General features: G+C 35.1%; 1 protein-coding gene and 1 non-coding gene across 2 annotated transcripts in view; one reads left to right on the top strand and one right to left on the bottom strand.

Annotated features, from left to right (window-relative positions):
* Window positions 1-20177, bottom strand: part of ARHGAP42 (Rho GTPase activating protein 42) — a 281486-nt gene that overhangs the window by 72446 nt on the left and 188863 nt on the right. The window contains exons 5-6 of the mRNA XM_059413285.1: window positions 16662-16763; window positions 3046-3156 (exon numbers count right to left, since the gene is read on the bottom strand). Coding sequence (XP_059269268.1) covers window positions 3046-3156; window positions 16662-16763 — 213 coding nt within the window. The remainder of the gene's footprint in view (window positions 1-3045; window positions 3157-16661; window positions 16764-20177) is intronic.
* Window positions 18081-18185, top strand: LOC132009434 (U6 spliceosomal RNA). The gene has a single exon (XR_009401924.1). It is a non-coding gene; the product is annotated as a U6 spliceosomal RNA (small nuclear RNA).

Below are 20177 nucleotides of genomic sequence, written 5' to 3'. Positions count from 1 at the left end.
AGGCAGAGAGAGAGAGAGAAGCAGGCTACCTGCTGAGCAGAGAGCCTGATGCGGGACTCGATCCCAGGACCCTGAGATCATGACCTGAGCCGAAGGCAGCGGCTTAACCCACTGAGCCACCCAGGTGCCCCCAGAAGTAAGATCTTGACATTAATTGAAAAATGTAAAATTATCTCAAACATATGGACATTCTTACTTTATGATATTTAGTGCCAATGATTATTCTCTACTTAAAATTTTCATTCTACATTATATATAACTACATCTATCTACTGTAATCTATAGAAGATAGATCCCATCCTTGTAACATTTTGCTTTACTCTAATGTTTATCTGTTAAATAAATATGGGCCAAAACTAGAGTAGACTACTAGATTTCTGCAATATAAACAATAATGCAACAGGAATTGGGTTTTCTGTAGAACAAAAAGGGTAAAATATTAGTTTTCTTAATATGTTTCATGTTTATAGCTCCTAGGAACTTTGTTTTTGAAATTAAAAAAAATTTCTTTCCTCAGAATTAATTTGCAAATACATAACCTAAAGAGCAGCACGCCCATGTTTCATTGCTTCCATTTCCATTCTTCTCATTACTGCAAAGGAAATTAAATTTACATTGGATGTAAATTTAATTTACATCCCGTGGATGAAGCTATATGGCTAGAAATGAGAACAAGGCTAAACTGACAGCATTATTATGGTTTGGCCAGACAGACCAATAATAAATGTATAGTAGCCAAGGACGTATTTTGGAAGAAGGACAAATTTAACATCAGTTTTGATTATGGTATCACAAGAAAGGCATGCATTACAGATTTATCAGACCATCCCAGTTTGGGATACGGTAGAGGGAAGGAAGAAAACACATTTCAAGTGAAGTACAGTTTCCACCTCTCTACATGTATTACCAAAGGAATTCATAAATTCTTATCTATCAGTCACCTGTGAGCAAACAATTTTACAGTCTTCTCCTTATATATATGATATCATCTGACAGAATGGTCTAGTTCTCTGTTCCCAGACAGGATACACTATAAAAGAGGCTTTTACAAGGTGATAGGCTACCCGAGTGTCCGTCCCTCCTTAGACATGTCCCTCCCCAGACATGTCCCTCCCCAGACATGTCACTCCCCAGGGGAGATGGAGAGAAGTACTGAATGTGTGAAAAGGTCATTGCAGGTGCAAGGAAGAAAAATAACATAGCAGATAAGAATAGTATCTGAAAGGAATGGGAGCAGACAAGAAAGAAGTATGAAAAAATACCATCAGATATCATGGGCATACACCACAAATTTAGTGTCAAGAAAAGCTAAAATTCAGAAATCCCAAGAAACAGATCCTAAGGAGGAAGTTTGGCTGGAATCAGAGAGGCTTCAAAAAATCATGGTAGGTTTCAGAGGCAGGATTTCGTCAATGAAAAGGGGAAAGGAATTTTAAGTACTGGTCATCTTCCTAGACTGGGGGTTGTTAGGCTGCTTAGTTCTCATTGAGCCACAGATAAGCTTCAGAAGACCCCCTAACTCATATAAAATTTAATGAGATCCCCAAACATCTACTAACCAAGAGGTTACTAACTCATTCTAAGGAATTTAAGACTTAATTATTTGGCAAACAGAACTTGTAGTTAAGACTGTTAACCCAAATAAAGGGTAAAAATTAAATCCCTGAGCCTGCGTTGTGGCCTTCAGTTCCTTAAATTTGTCCAGCTGAAGCATATAAACTTGCCAAGTGCCCAGTTTATAGGAGAGAGTCAGACTGCTTCAGGTGGAGGGAGAGAAGTAAAGTAGAAGTGGCTGGGAGCCAGGCAGGAACTAGAACTCTTCCCAGTATCTGCTCTGTTTCCTATCATCTTAAAGAATCAATGATGGGCTTCCATCTAGAAATGAAATGTCATCAAATACATTTTAAAATGTGTCTTCTTTTCCCTTCTTCCCACAATCTCCACTTAGAAACAGGTATTTTATTTCTTATTATAAACAGATTTCTTTAAAGCTGACATAGAAAAATAAGGATTAAATCATCTTTTAGATTATCTATGTATTTAACTATTGTTATCTACTCATTTCATGGGAATTGAACATTATATATTAACAAAGATTATCTTGACTTACAGGACTTACTTTGATTCATCACAGATGATGCATTATGAAGATGTCTACTCAGGCAATACTGTAACATATTATGGTAGTACTTGGGGGAAAATGCTAAGAAAATGAAGTAGGCTTATAAAGACCAGCCACCTGTTCTTTCCTGTAATGCAATTTACACTAGGAAATCCATTACTTTTTTTTTTTTTTGATTCTTTATTTTTTTAATTTTTTTTTTAATTTTTTATTTTTTATAAACATATATTTTTATCCCCAGGGGTACAGGTCTGTGAATCACCAGGTTTACTTTTTACACTGACTTGGGAAGATAAATGACTTTATAGGGAAGTCAGGCAGATTCCAGCCTTGCAAGGAAGTGGAAGGGGGCAAAGGGAGAAATATAACCTTATGTTTTCTCCTTTCACCTAAAGGTTTAGTAAATAGGTCGCTTTAGTGGGAGCTATATTTACTTAGGTATATATATAATGTGACCCTTTTCATTTTTTAATATTTCCCTTAATAAACCATTTTTAAGAGCAGCTTTAGGTTTATATAAAAATTGAGTAGAAAATATAAAGAGCTCTCATGTGTTCCCTCAACCTCCACCACAGTTTCCCCCATTATTAACATCTTGCATTAGTGTGGTACATTTGTTACAAATGAAAACCTAAGACTGATAGATTATTATTAATTAACTTCTATATTGTACATTAGGGTTTACCCTTTTCATTGTATATTCTGTAGTTCTGACAAATGCATAATGACATGTATTCACTAGTATAGTATCATATAGGATAGTTCCACTGCCCTAATAGTGCTCTATCCTCCACCTAGTAGCCTTCCTCTACACATCCCTTCCCTTTTGTTTTTAAAAATCACATGTCCAATAGAAAAACATTACAAATTTTGTTTTCATAGGCTGTGTTGAACTACTATTTTGTAGGGAAACTGAAACTTACCGGTTCAACAAATTCAAACTTCTTTTTTTCTTGAACCTCTTGAATTTTAAAGACATACTCTAGTGATGCTTCATAAAAATTTTGATGTTCTCGGTCAATCTGTGTATCTGCCTAAAAAGTAAAAAAGGGGCAAATCATGACACAAAGAGTAATCGTTGATAGTTCTATATAGAAAAGGACTCAAGTCCTATTCTACTTCAAATTTTTTATCAAAAATTAAGTTCTACAAAAAGTTTTAATATAGCAATTATTATGCTTTGAACATACAGAGACAAGGAAAACACAGTCCTTGCCCCCTAGAGTTTATATGGTATGGAATGTGAAGAAGAGAGGGAGGATAAGCATACAACCATAAAAAACATAAAGAAGGCATATTAATATATATGGACATCTATGGAATCATAGAAAAAGAAACAAAATTCAGAAAGAAAATGGTGGTGTATATGTTGAATCTTGAGATGAACAACTGGCAATGAATAGGGAAACACAAAAAAGTAAAGAGGCATGAAAGATACTGACAGAGTTTGTCTATAGAGTAAAAAAGTAGAGGATAGGAGGGTGAATGAAGTAAGGTTGACATCACACTGTAAAAAAATCTTAAATACTTTGTAACAATTTGGATTTTTACTGAGGGAGAATCATTTGAGAATAATCAGTAGAGTCACATCATTAGGTAAAATCTCCGAAAAAAAAATTAAATAGTTCTAACTTAATGAATCATGCTTTATCAATGTTATGCACATTTATTATGCATAACTGCAATAAGGTTCTATTGAAGAAGTATGAGAAAGTGTTATCGAGATAATTTTCTCTTTTATTTTTGATGTTGCCTCTTCTTCATACCTATTATCATCTTTTTTTTTTAAAGATTTTATTTATTTAACAGACAGAGATCACAGGTAGGCAGAGAGGCAGGCAGAGAGAGAGGAGGAAGCAGGCTCCCTGCAGAGCAGAGAGCCCAATGTGGGGCTCGATCCCAGGACCCTGGGATCACGACCTGAGCCGAAGGCAGAGGCTTTAACCCACTGAGCATCCAGGCGCCCCCTATTATCATCTTCTGATGTCCTCTTTAAAACTGATCTTAATTTAGTAGAGAATCATAATTTTACTTTTCTTTCCCAGTTTTGTACTCTTCATTTCCAGTTGATATTATCAAGAGCAGATGAAAAGAAAAGAATGGGCTCTCTGTGGAGTATTAAGCATCCACCAACAATAATTTGGGAATAGAAAATGCTTTGGAGCCATTTACAATGATAATTTCACATAGAAAAGCTTTAAAAAAGATAAAATTAGGTTTGTTGGCTTGAACATCATCACAGCATATTAAAATTTCATTTGAAACACCTTTAGTAATAACTATTTACTATTAATTAATTTATATAAATAAAAATAATCCAATATTATTAGCAACTCATTAGAAATTTTTAAAGTTGGGAATTCCAAGTTTCCAAACTAATATACAAAAGAACATATAAATCAGGTAGGAAATTTGAACCAGAAGCTTCTCAGCTCCCAGAAAACAGTTTAGGATATATATATACCTATATATATTTTCTTCTTATCACTGTTAGAAGAATACAATATTTACAGAATGAACAGTAAGGAGGTATAGGTGGTGATATGATCAATGTTTAACAACTGGGTCTCTGGTGGGAATGCCTGATTTGCAGTCTATGCTGGTTTCTGTGGTGTAAATATTCCCAAAATAGCCAGTTCCAAACCACAAACCTACTTTCACTGAATGTGTTAGTTAGGAAGAGATAAGAAAATCAGCTCTCCAAAAGAAAGCTCCAGTACAACACTGGGTGTTTTCAATCTTAGAGAGAAAAATCTATGCCACAAGTTACCTTTGAAGCTTTTCTTTACTTTAAAAAATAATGACACTGATTGTATAGACTAGCACAAGGGAACAAACTAAAATCTTGAGACACCTTTACATCATAGATGGCTACTTGTGGTCAACAAAACTGTGAAGACCTAAATGCTCTCCACTGAAAGGTCTGTTTACAAGGTCAGTCCTTGCTGGTATCGGGCAATGTGGATTTCAGGAAGGTACCTACCACTAACAGGAAAGAGTAGCTCCCTGTGCCTAAATTGTGCCAACAATATGATTTATTACAAACACCTGTTTTCCTTCTGGGAGTCTAGAATTTAAGGATACGAAAGGCAGAGAGTACCTATGTGACCAGCTCCCATAAAATCTATGGGCACTCGGTCTATTATGAGCTTCTAATAGACAACATTTTTACATGTGCTGTCACAATTGATGGCTGTGGGAATTAAGCATGTTCTATCTGTCTCCGCTGAGAGAGGACTCTTGCAAGTTTGTGTCTGCTTTCCTTCAGTCTTCATTCTATGCACTTCTGTTGATTTTTCTTTGTATCTTTTCACTGTAATAAATGATAGCAGTGAGTCCTCCTAGCAAATGGCCACACCTAGGAGTGGTCTTGACCGTAGGTCCCTGATCTAAGAGTATTAAGTTATTTCCTCAGAAACTTATTGGCCACACACAATCCTATGTTATCAAAAGATAAGGAGTGGGAGCACAAAGGGGAATAAAAGAATATAAATGCTCTTATTGTTTGTCAGTAATGCAGGTTTTCCATTATTTCCAACCTAAACAACTATATTCAATATACTGAACCTGCTTTGAAGAGTCATCCAGAATATACAGAGCTTAAGAAATACTATAGCTTAATTACTTTTCAGTATGAAATTTAGAAAAGCATTCTTTTATTTAAGGTGACTCCCTCTAGTACTTAAGCTCATAGCACGTGTTTCACTAGAAGGCACTTACTCATATATCCAGTAACAGCTGTTGTTCTGTATTCTGTACTGGATCAGTAGGATAACCATCTAACTTACTGTCCCAACTTTTAAAACTAAGAGGGAGCACTAGAAATATTTATGTCAGAACAATATGTATAAACTGCCATTTATAAGATGAATGGGACAGTAAAGTCATCTTGCTAAAAAAAGAAACAAGTTAATTTCTTAAGAAAACCATATAGTTCTCAGATACATAGATTCTCCCCCAGCTCCAATAAGCTATCTACGTCAACTTAAGATAAAGAAAATAGTTCCATGTGATATTTGTCAAATTACCTCCAGAGGAGAAAGAATTTACGCTGGACCCTGAAAAATGAAGAGCTTTAGAGTAGGTAGAAATAAAAGGAGAGGAGTTTGAGAGAGGGAATAGAGTCAAGAAAAGTTATGTTTCAGAAGACTGCCAGGTTTGGAATGATAAGAAATGAGAGTAAAGGCATAAGATAGAATGAGTGCAAACTTCATCATGTAAACAGGACAAAAGCTTGAGGAAGATGTTGATTTGTCAAAGCAGTATTTCAAGAAGATTATGGTGAGGACAGTGTAGAATATTTTGATTAAAAGGCAGGACTGGGTGCATGTGATGATAAAAGACCACTTATTTGATAGGGGTAAACGTGTTTATATAGCCCAGTAAGAAAGAGAAATTGAAAGATGTGGGTATGAGAAGCAAGGGGGAAGCAAGAAACTTAGGTTGCTCCCAAGTTGAAGTTTAAAACTTAAAGATAATTTTGATAACAAGAGATAATATCAGCATTAATTGAGAATTAAATAAATGAGAAACAGAAGCAAATCTGAGAAAATCAGGATGGGGAATTTCACACATTCACTAAGAATTGATAGTCTGAAGTCCTGGGAACCAGCAATAGGCAGAGCAGGTGGTCAGGTATGATGAAATCTTTACCCGGGAGATAGTCATTAAAATGTTACAGGCAGTGCAGAGGAAGAGATTTCAGGGACACACATGCTATAACAATAGAGACATAAACATAGACTCTAAGGGATTCCCTTCATTTAGGAGGTGGGGATAAAAGGAACCTGTTGAAAGACTATATAGTGATATGTGGACCCTTTTTCTCCTCTGTTTTCTTTTCCAGATTATAAAAGAAATATATATTCATTATTGTAAGTTTACTCATTATTCATTAAGACATAAATATAAAAACAAGAATTATAATCCTACCATTTATATTTTGATATGTAACACACAAACTTAAATAAACCTGAATAATACTGCATATTCTGGCTTAAGCTCTACTTTTCCCCCCACTTTATCTAATGAGTATTTTTCAATATATTTAAATAATTTGCAAATAGAACCTTTTACAGCCATATTACACTCCATTTTCACCAAGTTATATTGGCATATTTATTCCAATTATTCATTTGTGCCACTTCAGATGTTTCTCAATTTTTACCCTGTAATTCTTCCATCAATGTATTTATACAATTTTTGTTTCACTCTTGACTGATAATTCCTCCGTAAATTCTGGACAGCATAATCATTTTAATTATCTTGCACATTTAAACTTTGTTGACATAAGTCGTCAAATTTACCTTAGAGTTGACTGAATGAACTTATGTTCCCACTAGAAAAACAAAAGTGTACTGTTTGCCACACCTTCACTATGCATATTATATTCTCATAAGTTACAATAATATCCTGCTGCAATTACTAAACTGCATTGTTTTCTTAATATGTGTGACATTGAAACTTACAGTATTTATATAAAAAAAAAACTTAAAATTCTTATTATGGTTTATATTTCTTCTTTGATGAAATATACTTTTATATTCTTTTTAAAATTTTTATATTTTAACTCCAGTTAACATACAGTGTTACATTAGTTTCAGGTGTAAAATATAGTGATTCAGCAACACAGTACTCATCAAACGAGTGCACTCCTTGATCCCTATATCACCTATCTAACCCATCCTCCCACCTCCCCTGTGGTAACCATCAGTTTGTTCTCTGTAATTAAGAGCTTGCTTGAATCTTGGTGTCCTTCTCTCTCTTTCACCCTTGCTTTGTTTTCTTTTTAAGGTTTTTATTTATTTCCAGTTAACATACAGTGTATCATACAGTGATTCAACACTTCCATACATCTTTGTTTCTTAAGTTCCAAATATTAAATGAAGCCATATGGTATTTGTCTTTCTCTAACTGAATTATTTCACTTAAAATTATAGTCCCTACCTCCATCCACATTGGTGGGAACGGCAAGATTGCACTCTTTTTTATGACTGAATATTCCATTACACACACACACACCACTTCTTTATCTGTTCATCTTTTGATGGACACTTGGGTTGCTCCCATATACTGGCTATTGTATAAATTCTGCAATAAACACAAGGGTGCATATATCCCTTTGAATTAGTGTTTTTATATCCTTTGGGGAAATACCCAGTAGCCTGATAACTGGATCATAAGATAGTTCTATTTTTAACTTTTTGAAAAACCTCCATCCATGGCTACATCATATTTGTGTTCCCACCAATAATGTAAGAGAGTTCCTTTGTCTCCATATCTCACCAACACTTGTTCTTCGTGTTTTTTATTTTAGCCATTCTGACAGGACTGAGGTGAAATCACCTTATAGTTTTGATTTGCATAACCCTCATGGTAAGTGATGATGTGACTCTTTTCATGTTTTTGTTAGCCATCTGTATGTTTTCTTTGGAAAAATGTTCATGTCTTCTGTCCATTTTTAAATGGATTATTTGGATTTGGGGTGTTGAGTTTTACAAGTTCTTTATATATTTTGGATACTAACCCTTTATCAGATATGCCATTTGCAAACATCTCCCATTCTGTAGGTTCCCTTTTGTTTGGTTGGTTGTTTCCTTCACTGTGAAGGAACATTTTATTTTTGCTGTAACCCAAATAGTCTATTTTTGCTTTGTCTCTCTTGCCTCAGGAGACATCTAGAAAAATGTTGCTATAGCCAAAGTCAGATAATTATATCTGTGCTCTCTTCTAGGATTTTTATGGTGTCAGTTCTCACATTCAGGTCTTTAATCCATTTTGAATTTATTTTTGTGTATAGTCAAGAAAGTGGTCCAGTTTCATTCTTTTGCATATAGCTGTCCAGAGTTCCCAGCACCATTTGTTAAAAGAGATGATCTTTTTCCCATTGGAAATTCTCTCTTCCTTTGTCAAAGACTAACTGGCCATATAATTGTGGGTTTATTTCTAGGTTTTCTATTTTGTTCCATTGACCTATGTGTCTATTTTTGTACCAGTACCTGTGCTGATTACTATAGCTTTGTCGTATAACTTAAAGTCTGGAATTGTGATACTTTCAAAGCTTTTGTTTTCTTTTTCAAGATTACTGACTATTCAGGGTCTTTCCTGTTTCCATACAAATTTTAGGATAATTTGCTCTATTATTTTCTGTGAAAAATGCTGTTCGTATCTTGAGAAGGACTGCACTGAATGTGTAGATTGTTTTGGGTAGTATAGATATATTAAAAATATTTGTTCTTCCAATCAATGAGCATAGAATGTCTTCTCATTTCTTTCTGTCATCTTCAATTTCTTTCATCAGCATTTTGATTTTTTAGAGTGCAGGTCTTTCATCTCTTTGGTTAGGTTAATTCCTAGGTATCTTACTATTTTTGGTGCAATTGTAAATGAAATTGTTTTCTTAATTTCTCTTTCTGCTACTTCATCATTGGTGTATAGAAATGAAAGAGATTTCTGTACATTAATTTTATATCCTGTGACTTTATTGAATTTTCAATTCTAGCAGTTCTAGCATCCAATTTGGATGCCTTTTTTTTCTTTTTGTTGTCTGATTGCTCTGGCCATGACTTCCAGTACTATGTTGAATAAAAGTGGTGAGAGTAGACATCCTCATCTTGTTTTTGATCTTAGAGGAAAATCTCTGTTTTTCCCCATAAAGGATAACATCTGCTGTGGATTTTTCATATACAGCTTTTATTATGTTGAGGTATATTTTCTCTAACCCTACTTTGTTCAAGATTTTTATTAATGGGTGTTGTACTATGTCAAATGATTTTTCTGCATCCATTGAAATGATCATATGGTTCTTATACTTTCTTTTATTGATGTGGTTTATCATGTTGATTGACTTATGAATACTGAACCAGACTTACATCCCAGGAATAAATTCCACTTAGTTGTGGGAAATGATTTTTAATTTATGGCTTGTTTGCTAGTATTTTGTTGAGGATATCCTCAACTATGTTCATCAGAGATATTGGCTTGTAGTTCTCTTTTTCGCTTGTGGCGTCTTTATCTGGTTTTGGTATCTGGGTAATGCTGGCCTCCTAGAATGAATTTGGAAGTTTTCCTTCCTTTTCTATTTTTTTGAAATAGTTTGAGAAGAATAGGTATTAACTCTTCTTTAAATGTTTGATAGAATTTGCCTGTGAAGCTATCTTGTACTAGACTTTTGGCTTTGGGAATTTTTTGATTACTGATTCAGTTTGTTTGTTGGTTATCAATCTCTTCAAATTTTCTATTTCTTGCTGGTTCAGTTTGTTAGGTTATATGTTGCTAGGAGTTTATCCATTTCTTCCAGGTTGTCCAACTTGTTAGCATATAGTTTTTTATACTAGTCTCTTATTATTGTTTGTATTCTGTGGTGTCAGTTGTTATCTCTCCTCTCTCATTTGTGATTCTGTTTGAGTAATTTCTCTTTTTTTCTTGATAAGTCTGGCCAGAGGTTTATCAATTTTATTGATTTTTTTTTTTTTTTTAAACTAGCTCTTAGTTTCATAGATCTCTTCTAGTGGTTTTTTTGTTTGTTTGTTGTTAGTTTCTATATCAATAATTTCTGCTCTAAGCTTCATTATTTCCTTCTTTTTGTTGATTTTGTCTATTGTTCTTTCTCTAGCTCCTGTAGTTGTAATATTAGGTTGTTTATTTGAGACCTTTCTTACTTCTTTAGGTAGACCTGTATTGCTACAAAGTTCTCTCTAAGAATCATTTTTGTTGTATCCCAAAGGTTTTGGAGCATTGCATTTTCTCTTTTTCTTTTTTTTTCTTCCATGTACTTTTTCATTTCTTCTTTGGTTTCCTGGTTGGCTCATTCATTGTTTAGTAGCATGTTATTTAACCCCATGCACGGGTGGTATTTCCAAATTATTTCTGTGGTTGACTTCTAGTTTCATAGTGTGGTGGTTAGAAAAGATGCATGGTAAGAATTAGATCTTTTTGAATTTGTTGAGGCTTCTTTTGTAGACTAATATGTGATTTATCCTGGAGAATGTTCCATGTGCACTTGAAAAGAATGTGCATTCTTCTGTTTTAGGATGGAATGTTCTGAACGTGAAATCCGTCTCCTACGGTGTGTCATTCAAAGTCATTGTTTCCTTACTGATTTTCCGTTTAAATGACTTGTGTTTTGATGTAAGTGGGGTGTTAAAGTCCCCTACTATTATTATATTATCATCAATTAGCTCCTTTATGTTTGTTATTAACCATTTTATATAATCGGGTACATAAATATTTACAATTGTTATATCCTCTTGCTGGATTGTCCTTTATTATTATTTAGTGTCTTTCTTTGTCTCTTTTTTACACTATTTGTTTTAAAGTTTACTTTAAATATAAGTACCAATATAAGTATTGCTACTCCAAATTCCTTTTGACATCCATCTGCATGATAGATGTTTCCCCAAACCCTTACTTTCAATCTGTAGGTGTCTTTAGCTCTAAAATGAATCTCTCATAGGCAACATATTGATGGGTCTTGCTTTTTTATTCATTCTGTCACAATGTCTTTGGATAGTGTGCATTTAGAACATTTATATTCAAAGTAATTATTTATAGATATATTTATTGCCATTCTATTACCTGGTCTGTGGTTGTTTCTGAAGACTTTGTCTTTCTCTCTTTCATGGTTTGCTGGTTTTCTTTAGTGATATATTTGGATACCTTTCTCTTTATTTCTTGCATATGTATTAGTGGTTTTTGATTTGTGCTTATCATTAGGCTTGTATACATCTTCCGTATACAGTAGTTTGTATTAAGATGAACCTCTTGTCTTCCTCATGTTTTAGGTATATGGTGCCATGTTTTACCACCTTTTATTTTGTGGGTCCTTGACTGAGACTTTATAAACAATATTCATTTTCACTTTTTTTTCCCTTTCTTCATACTTTTTGTTTGTTTGTTTTTGTTTCCTTCCTTCGTACTCCTACTTATGGTCTTTCCTTTCTACTCAGAGTACCCCCTTCAATATTTCTTGCAGGGCTGGCTTATTGATCACAAACTCTCTAGTTTTTATTTGTCTGGAAAACTCTTTATCTCTCCTATTCTGAATGATAGCCTTGCTGTTAGAGTACTCTTGGCTGCACATTTTTCCCATGCAGCATCATGAATATATCTTGCCAGTTCCTTCTGGCTTAGAAAGTTTCTGTTGAAAATTCCCATGATAGCCTTAAGGGGTTTTCCCTTATATGTAATTGTCTTCTTTTCTCTTGCTTCTTTATATATTTTTTATCACTGTTTTTTGTTTGTTTATTTTGTTTTGTTTTAATCACAATATGTCTTGGTGTGGATCTGCTTTTTTTTTTTTTTTTTTTAAACTTTGTTGGGGGTTCTTTGTGTCTTCTGGATCTGGGTATCTGTTTCCTTTCCAGACAGGGAAATTTTAGTTATCATTGAATTTCAAATAAATTTTCTGCATCCCTTTTCTCTCTTCTGTAACTTCCATAATAATAACACTATTATGGAAGTTTGATGGAGTCACTAATTTTCCTAACTATTCTTATTTTGCATAGTTCTTTTTTCTATTTTTGGAGTAATTGCTTGATTACTTTCTGTTACTCTAACCTCTAGGTCATTAATTTGTTCCTCTGCTTCTTCCATCCTGCTATTTATTCCATCAAGTGTGTTTTTCATTTCATTTATTGAGCCCTTTATCTCTTCTTTGTTGTTTCTTATCTACATCTTAAGGGTCTCACTGATGTCTTCTACTCCTTTCTGAAGCATAGCAAGTATCTTTATGATCACCACTTTAAATTCTCTCTCAGTCATGTAACTTATATCTGCTTCACTTAGATCTTTGGCCATGGCCTTAGATCCCTTGTCCCATTCTTTCATCTGGGACAAGTTCCTCTGTCTTCTCATTTTGTTGAAGTCTCTGTGACTATGTTAGGAAAGTCAGTTACATCTCCTATTCTTTAGAGTAATGGCCTTATAAAGAAGAGGTCCCTATAGTGCCCCCACTTGTAGTGTCCCCTATTTCCCAGGGCCCAGCACTTCTGGGATTATCTCCAATGTGTGCTTAATGTGCTCTGTTCTTGTGTCCTGGCTGCTTTATCCTTCAGACCAGTCATCTGCAGAGACTCTCTTTGCCTTTCCAGGCCATGTTTGGTCCCTAGCCTGAATGTGGTGCCTTTCAACTAGGTGTGCTCTGGTCTGCTTGTGAAATGAGACAAACTGCCATTGCCCCTAGAACCTAGGCTCCACAAAGTTCCTGCATCTGGAGATGCAGTGTTGGCAGGATTTTGGCTGACCTGAAGGTGGGGGCCTGCAATTCTGGGACCAAGGCAAGCATGACTGGGAAGGGTGGTTCCACAAGAGGGTGGGGGGAGTGTCCGCCCTGCAGTGGTTCCCACAGGTGGCCCTGTGCTTATGCTGAGCGGCAGGGGAGGGAAACGGCACCTGCCATCTCTTTTGTTCTGGGAGAGGTCTTTTTGTGAATGTTGCCTCTTTGGCACATATTCTGAGATAAGCAAATAACCTCTTCACTGGGTGACCCAGGTGTTCTTCAGATCACTATTTCCACGCTGTATGCCCACAAGCTGCTTACCCTGCCTTCTATCCAAGAGCAATCCCAATGCTGCCAGGATCTCCCTGAGCCAAGCCTGCTGACCATTAGAACTTCAGGCTTTAAGCCCCATGGTTGCCAGAACTTACGAAATTCAAAATTCAGTTCCTCTTGCTTTCTAAGCCCATTGCTGTAGGGATTCATTTCTCTAATGTGTTCCCCTCCTCCCTCATGTGTTAGTCTGTCTCTCTCACCCTTCTCAGCTACTGTGGCTACCCCTAGCACAATGGCCATGATCTATTTCTCTCCCAAACTGTGTTTTTGTACTTCCTACCTTCTTTGTTATGGCCTCTTCTCTCCGTTTAGTTGTGGAGTTTTTTCCTAAACGTCTTTGTGTCAATTTCTGGGTATTTAGCATGATGTGATAGCTATCTATTTGATTCATGGGATGAGGCAAACCTAGGTAGGGTCCTCCTATTCTGCCACCATCTTCCCCTCCATTTTCTGCTCTTTCCAATTCTTACTTCATAATTTCCATTGAAGACCTTTTCACACTGATTTGCAAATGCAACTTGTATATAAGAGATAGTAACCCTGTGTCATTTGTTGTACAAATTCCCTAACACTTAGCCTTTTAATTTAATATCTTTTGAAATAAAGATTATTTTGATGCATTCTGGTCTTTCTACATTTCCTTTATGTGATCTCTTCCTGTTATTTCATACTTAGAAAGACATTGTCCAATTACACATCAAATATTACTTCTTTTTATTCACTATAAAGTCTATAAAGTCTATAATCTTAACAAGTCTAGTTCTATTTCTGCTTACTCCAATGACCCATCTATATGATGGCCTTGTAGCTTTATCAACACAAACTGACCCCTACTTCAGTCCTAAAAATGGACAACCACTTATTTTCCATGAACAAATCAACAAGGATTCCACTCTGCAGGTGAGAAGGCACAGAGTAATCTTTTTGAAAAAAATAAGCAGGGTGCTGACAGAAGAACCAGAGTTGCTCTGGAAAGGAAGAGAGGTTACAGAATTAAACACATGTATGGTAGCATCTCCCTACAACAGGTTTGATTCTTGGAAGGGCAGAGGGAAAAAACAAAACAAAACAAGGCACATACTTTCTTGGCTACATTCCATGCTCTGAGGAGCCACTCTGGCACAATTTGTGTTGTGGGCTACGGCTCCTGGAAAAGAAGTATGTGCCTGCATGTGTGGGGCAAGTAGAGAATGCTGCTAATCATACTATAGGTTTTCCCAGGCTCCAAGTAAATATAGAACCAGAACAGATATTATTTTCTACCATAGCCTAAGGAATTGGGGGTCACTAACAAGCTAATATTAAATATAGAGTTAGGTTGTCAAGGAAAACTGAAGTATATCCTCCAGGGGATTTTAAAATTAAGATAAAGTTAGCACTTGCTTGATGATTTAAGCAATGTCTAAGTGTGGTCTCTCATATTCACCAAGAATCTGAAAAACATATACCCTTTAGAGACCCCAAAAAGCACCATTGCTTTAGAGGCATTGTATTTTTAAAATTGCACCTGTCCATAGCCCTTGGCATGGCAAATAGTGGTGTATTGGTGATAATTAGGTGAGACTTTCTTTACCAGATTATATCTATGCAATGCATTCTTTCCTAAATTTGTTGTAGTGTAATGCCCAAAGAGGTACATAAGCATTTAAGAAGTTTGGAACCTGTGAACATAATATTAAGTTACAACATAGTACTTCATAAGATTAGATATGTCTATGAAAACTCAAAACATGACTTATCTTAATGATAGTTTTTCTCCATCTCAATTTAGCCAGAAATTCTTTTCCTCAGCACAAATTGGATATTAATATATCCTATTTCAATAATAGGCACTAATAACAAGATATTATTTATCATGAACACATGTTCAAATAACAAATATTCCAAATATTAAACTTTAAAAAAATGTTTTTAAATAAAGAAATTCAGTCCCCTCAATAAGAACATAAGAGTACAGAAAAAAAGAAAGAGAAGTAAAAACAACCTCCCATGCCTTTTGACTCCAGCTCACTGCATCCAAATTCTAACTTGTCAAGTATGCCTGGTGGGTAAATGTGGAGGTAAGGTAAATAAAAAAAGGAATAAGGAAAACAGAGAACCAGGTTGAATTTGACAAGTAGGTCAGTAAGGTTTATGCCTTTACTAGAAAGATTAAGAGGAGGCATTTGAAAGAGGTTCTTAACTATGATATGTAGAAGTACAGACAGAAGAGAAAGAAGATACTGGAGGAGACTCAGCACAGAATAAGATTCCTTGCAAAGGTCTGGAGTAAGGAGCAACCGGTGAACTAGCTCAACAACTCCCAACCATCCTGGGTTTGATGTCCATGCACTGTGTTTCAAGATTTTATTGATGCCAAGATCATAATGGCAAGAGGGTCCATTTTTGTTTTAATGTAGCTCATCACTGTACTGCAACTGTACTATGACTTAGTAAAAGAACTACTCAATTTTATTAGTTATAGTTAAAAACTACCAATGAGAATAAATATTTCAGAAAAAAGAAGAAATTGATTGTTTAAATGCATAGCAGTTAAAATTTCTGCTGACTTGTTTTTTAAGAAATTGATAGAAATTTGATTTTTTAATTTTTTTAGAGATTTTAAAACGTGTAATTTTGTCTGTTTTACCCCTAATGCAAAAGCAACTCCTTAAAAGTAGATATTTAAAAAGGAAAAAAAAAAGATATTCCATCATTTTGTAGGTCCTCCCTTTGAAAATATACCCAAGGAGGAAAAAAAAATCTTATTTCATTCTTTTTCATCATTGCAGGAAATAACTAATCTTTTACTTGGAACTGTTAATATTAAGGGTCATAAAGCATGTGAAATGCTCAGCACAGTGTCTGTCCATTGTAAGTGCTCAATTAACTATTATTATTTTTTTAATTATAGAGTTGCAGATTCTGAGATACTACCACCTTTGGAAATTTGGACTTCACATGACTTAATGCCAATGTCCTGTTCACAATTCAAGTGGAAAAGCTTACCTCTTGCAAATGAGATTCCTTTTTCTTTGCAGATAAATTTAAATGTTTATCAAGAATAGAATAGTACTTTTCACTCTCCTTGTCAAACTTCTTCTTTCCATCCTAGGAGATGACAATAACAACAACATTCTAATTTGAGAATAAAACTGATTTTTTAACATTCCCATCAAATGTCCAATACAAGTATTTAATAAAGATTTAGTGAGCTCTACCTAAGCACAGAACCTGATGGAGTATGAAAAAGAATGTGAAACAAGTAATTTAAATATGTATTCAAATGTATTCAAATATTCTCAAAGAAGTTCGTGGAACTATATAGTATGGAGGGAGGCAGGCTGGCTATAGTAGAATCCCTCTGAGAACTTTATAATTAATTCTTAACACGAGATTCTGATCTAGTAAGTCTGAGATAGGGCCAAGAGAAAATGTCTCATTTATGCTTTTTGGTGGTGTCAGTGAGTTAATATGTGACCAGTTTGGAGAACTGCTCACAGACTCTTTTCAAGGAATCATTATTTCACAGCTACAAAAAGATACCTGATATTTCAAACAATTCATTCTTGATGGTGAAAAATGGACTTCTAAAAGCTGGCAGCATGAAATAATGAAATAAGATGTTTCAAAGTCAAACCAAAAATATTAGCGACATCTTTATCATATACTTATCATAACTATAATAGCTGACCTTTGCTTTTCCCTAAAATTTCCCAAAATTACATTGATTTATAGGGAAAACTGTAACCAGGCTGGCCTTTTGTGGAAGAGGAGGACAACTCTACATTTCATCCTGTGGCACACACTTATACAAATGCAAATGGAATAAAATCCTGGGCATATAAACTTCTCCATCTATAAATATGTTATCCACCAGGTAAGGGTTTTTGTTTCATTTTTAAAATTTACTTACTTATTTGAGAGAGAGAGAGCCCAAGTGGGAGGGGCAGAGGAAGAGCAACAGAGAATCTCAAGCAAACTCTGCACTGAGCATAGAGACCAACACAGGGCTTGATCTCAGGACCCTTGTGATCATGACCGGAGCCAAAACCAAAAGTAAGATGCTCAACAGACTGAGCTACCCAGGTGTCCCAAACCAGGCAAGTTTTTTTGTTTTTGTTTTTTGTTTTTTCCATTTATGAGTCCATATAAAGTAAATACTAGGTAATCAGACATAAAATTCATTGGCCAAATAAGTACTGTTACTTGCTTTTATTTTAGTGTTTCTGAAAGTATAATGCCTGAACCACTTTAATAACAGTCAAGTATTTTTAAGCCTATTCAAAATGTAAATTCCTATTTTCACCATCCAGAGGTTCGCAAATTATTATTTTTAGCAAGCTCTATGATTATTATACATAATTCTTTACTTCATTATTTGTTTAAGTATTTGAAAGAGTTTAATAAAAAAATAGTTAGAAATGAGCTCAATTCACAACAGCACATACTAAAATTAGAACAACACAAAGAAGATTAGCACGGCTTCTGTGCAAGGATGACACACAAATTTATCAAGTGTGTCATACTTTGGGGGGGTAGCAAATAACAGGCTTCCAGTTATGGAATAAATTACGTCACAGGGATGAAAGGTACAGCATTGGTATATAGACAATGGTACTATAACACTGTTGTATGGTGACAGATGGTGGCTACATTTGTGGTGAGCACAGCATACTGTATACAGGTGTCAAATCATTATGTTGCACATGTGAAACTAATATAACACTGTATTGTACATCAGTAGAAAAACCAAACCATGAGAAACTGTGGACTCAGATAAACAAACTAAGGGTTTTGGAAGGGAGGAAGTGGGGGGATGGGTGAGTCTGGTGATAGGTATTAAGGAGGGCACACATTACATGGAGCACTGGGTGTTTATGTAAACAATGAATCTTGGAACAGTACATCAAAACTAATGATGTATTTTATAGTGACTAATATAACAATAAATAAATATATATTTGGAAAAAAAAGAAAAATTTTAAGAAAATAGATGGATAATTGTACAGAGGGACAGGAGAAGGGGAGGAAAGGAGAAAGGGATAAGAGAAGCAGGGCTCTCACCTGTTTTTCACATTATCTGAGGTTGTCAGACTGAGATTGATAGATCCAAGAAATTCTATTTTGATCCACTGGCACCTTTGATGTTTTTAACCTACTAGGATCTAGTTCCAAATATAGAACTTTAGAAGGTTAACTGATAAAATTACACTGAATGGGAAGAGCAAGTAGGATTGTACTGCAAAAATTCAAGTCACTTTTGGACCATTTAAGAAGTTCTAATATGTTTGTAAATTCAACTACTAGACCTATAAATGAGAAAATTCAAAATCTCCAAAGGACTTTCATTACATAAGAACAAAACGTGGTCCTGCTAGGAGAAACACACACATACACACAAAGAGTGGCATTCACATTTAAAAAAAAAGAAAAAGGTCTACTGAGAAACTCACATTACAAAATGTGGAGTAGCAGACCCAAAAGGAAGCAGGGAAATCCAAGGTTAGGAAGGGAAGAGCTTGTCCTCTCTACAGTTGTAACAAGATACCTGGTGAACGTTTCACCATTTTCTCAGTGGAGTTTACTTTTTCATCCAGCATTTCAAGCACACAATTGACCTGCCCAGTCAACCTGTCAAAAGGGCTCTCTCTCTAGCACTTTTGCGCTCCTTTTCTTTTTTCTTTCCTGGCCATCTCTCCTTTGACATAAATGCTCATTTCTTCCAATTTCTACATATTCAAGTTACAACCACTTTTAGTATCCAACTCATACAAGCCTCATTCACAAGTCCCTTCCATCAATTCTTTCTCCTTTTTGTAAAAGGCGAAAGATTTATACGATCTGAAGAGAAACCAGAGTATTCCCTTTTGAATACTCATAGAGCTTTATACATGGGTTTCTCATGGTGTTCATGTCTGACACTGTAGCAGAGAAATTTATGTATACACCCTATCCTCCTTCAAACTGAGTATTTGAGAGAGTGCTCAATAAATATTTAATGAAAAAGTGAAATTCTTCCTCTTATTACACTGGGCACCACTATCCCTCACAGATATTCCATTTGTTTAAAAACAAACAAACGAACAAACAAAAAACAAATATCCTTGATACCAGGGACAATTCCACACAAATAGTTTAACTCAATCACAATGTGCACAAATACTGGGGGGCAACCGATTGCATTATAGTATAGTACACAAGACTGATTCACTTTTTTCTTGTGCTAGGGGGGCTTAAAATTCTTTGCTATGCATAGAAGAAACTGGGTAAGGATGAAGAGAACACAGCTGCAGTGATAACACTAGTATCTTTGTTTTCCGTTGAGTGTTTGATGGCATTTTTGGAAACGTTAATTCAGTGCCAACACGTCAGCATTCCTGGCAATACAAAAATCATTCCCAGAGCACTTCCTGGACTCTTATTCAAACCCTAGTGCTTCACACCATCAGGCCAGCAAAAAAGATCTACTCAAAGATTCCAGTGATGTAGAAAACAAAAACACACTTAGATCTAGCATAAAAT

This window comes from Mustela nigripes, chromosome 1 (genome assembly GCF_022355385.1).
Source record: "Mustela nigripes isolate SB6536 chromosome 1, MUSNIG.SB6536, whole genome shotgun sequence".
Lineage (NCBI taxonomy): Eukaryota > Metazoa > Chordata > Mammalia > Carnivora > Mustelidae > Mustela > Mustela nigripes.
Note: the sequence above shows the minus strand (reverse complement) of the source record. Positions and strands in the feature narration are given on the sequence as shown.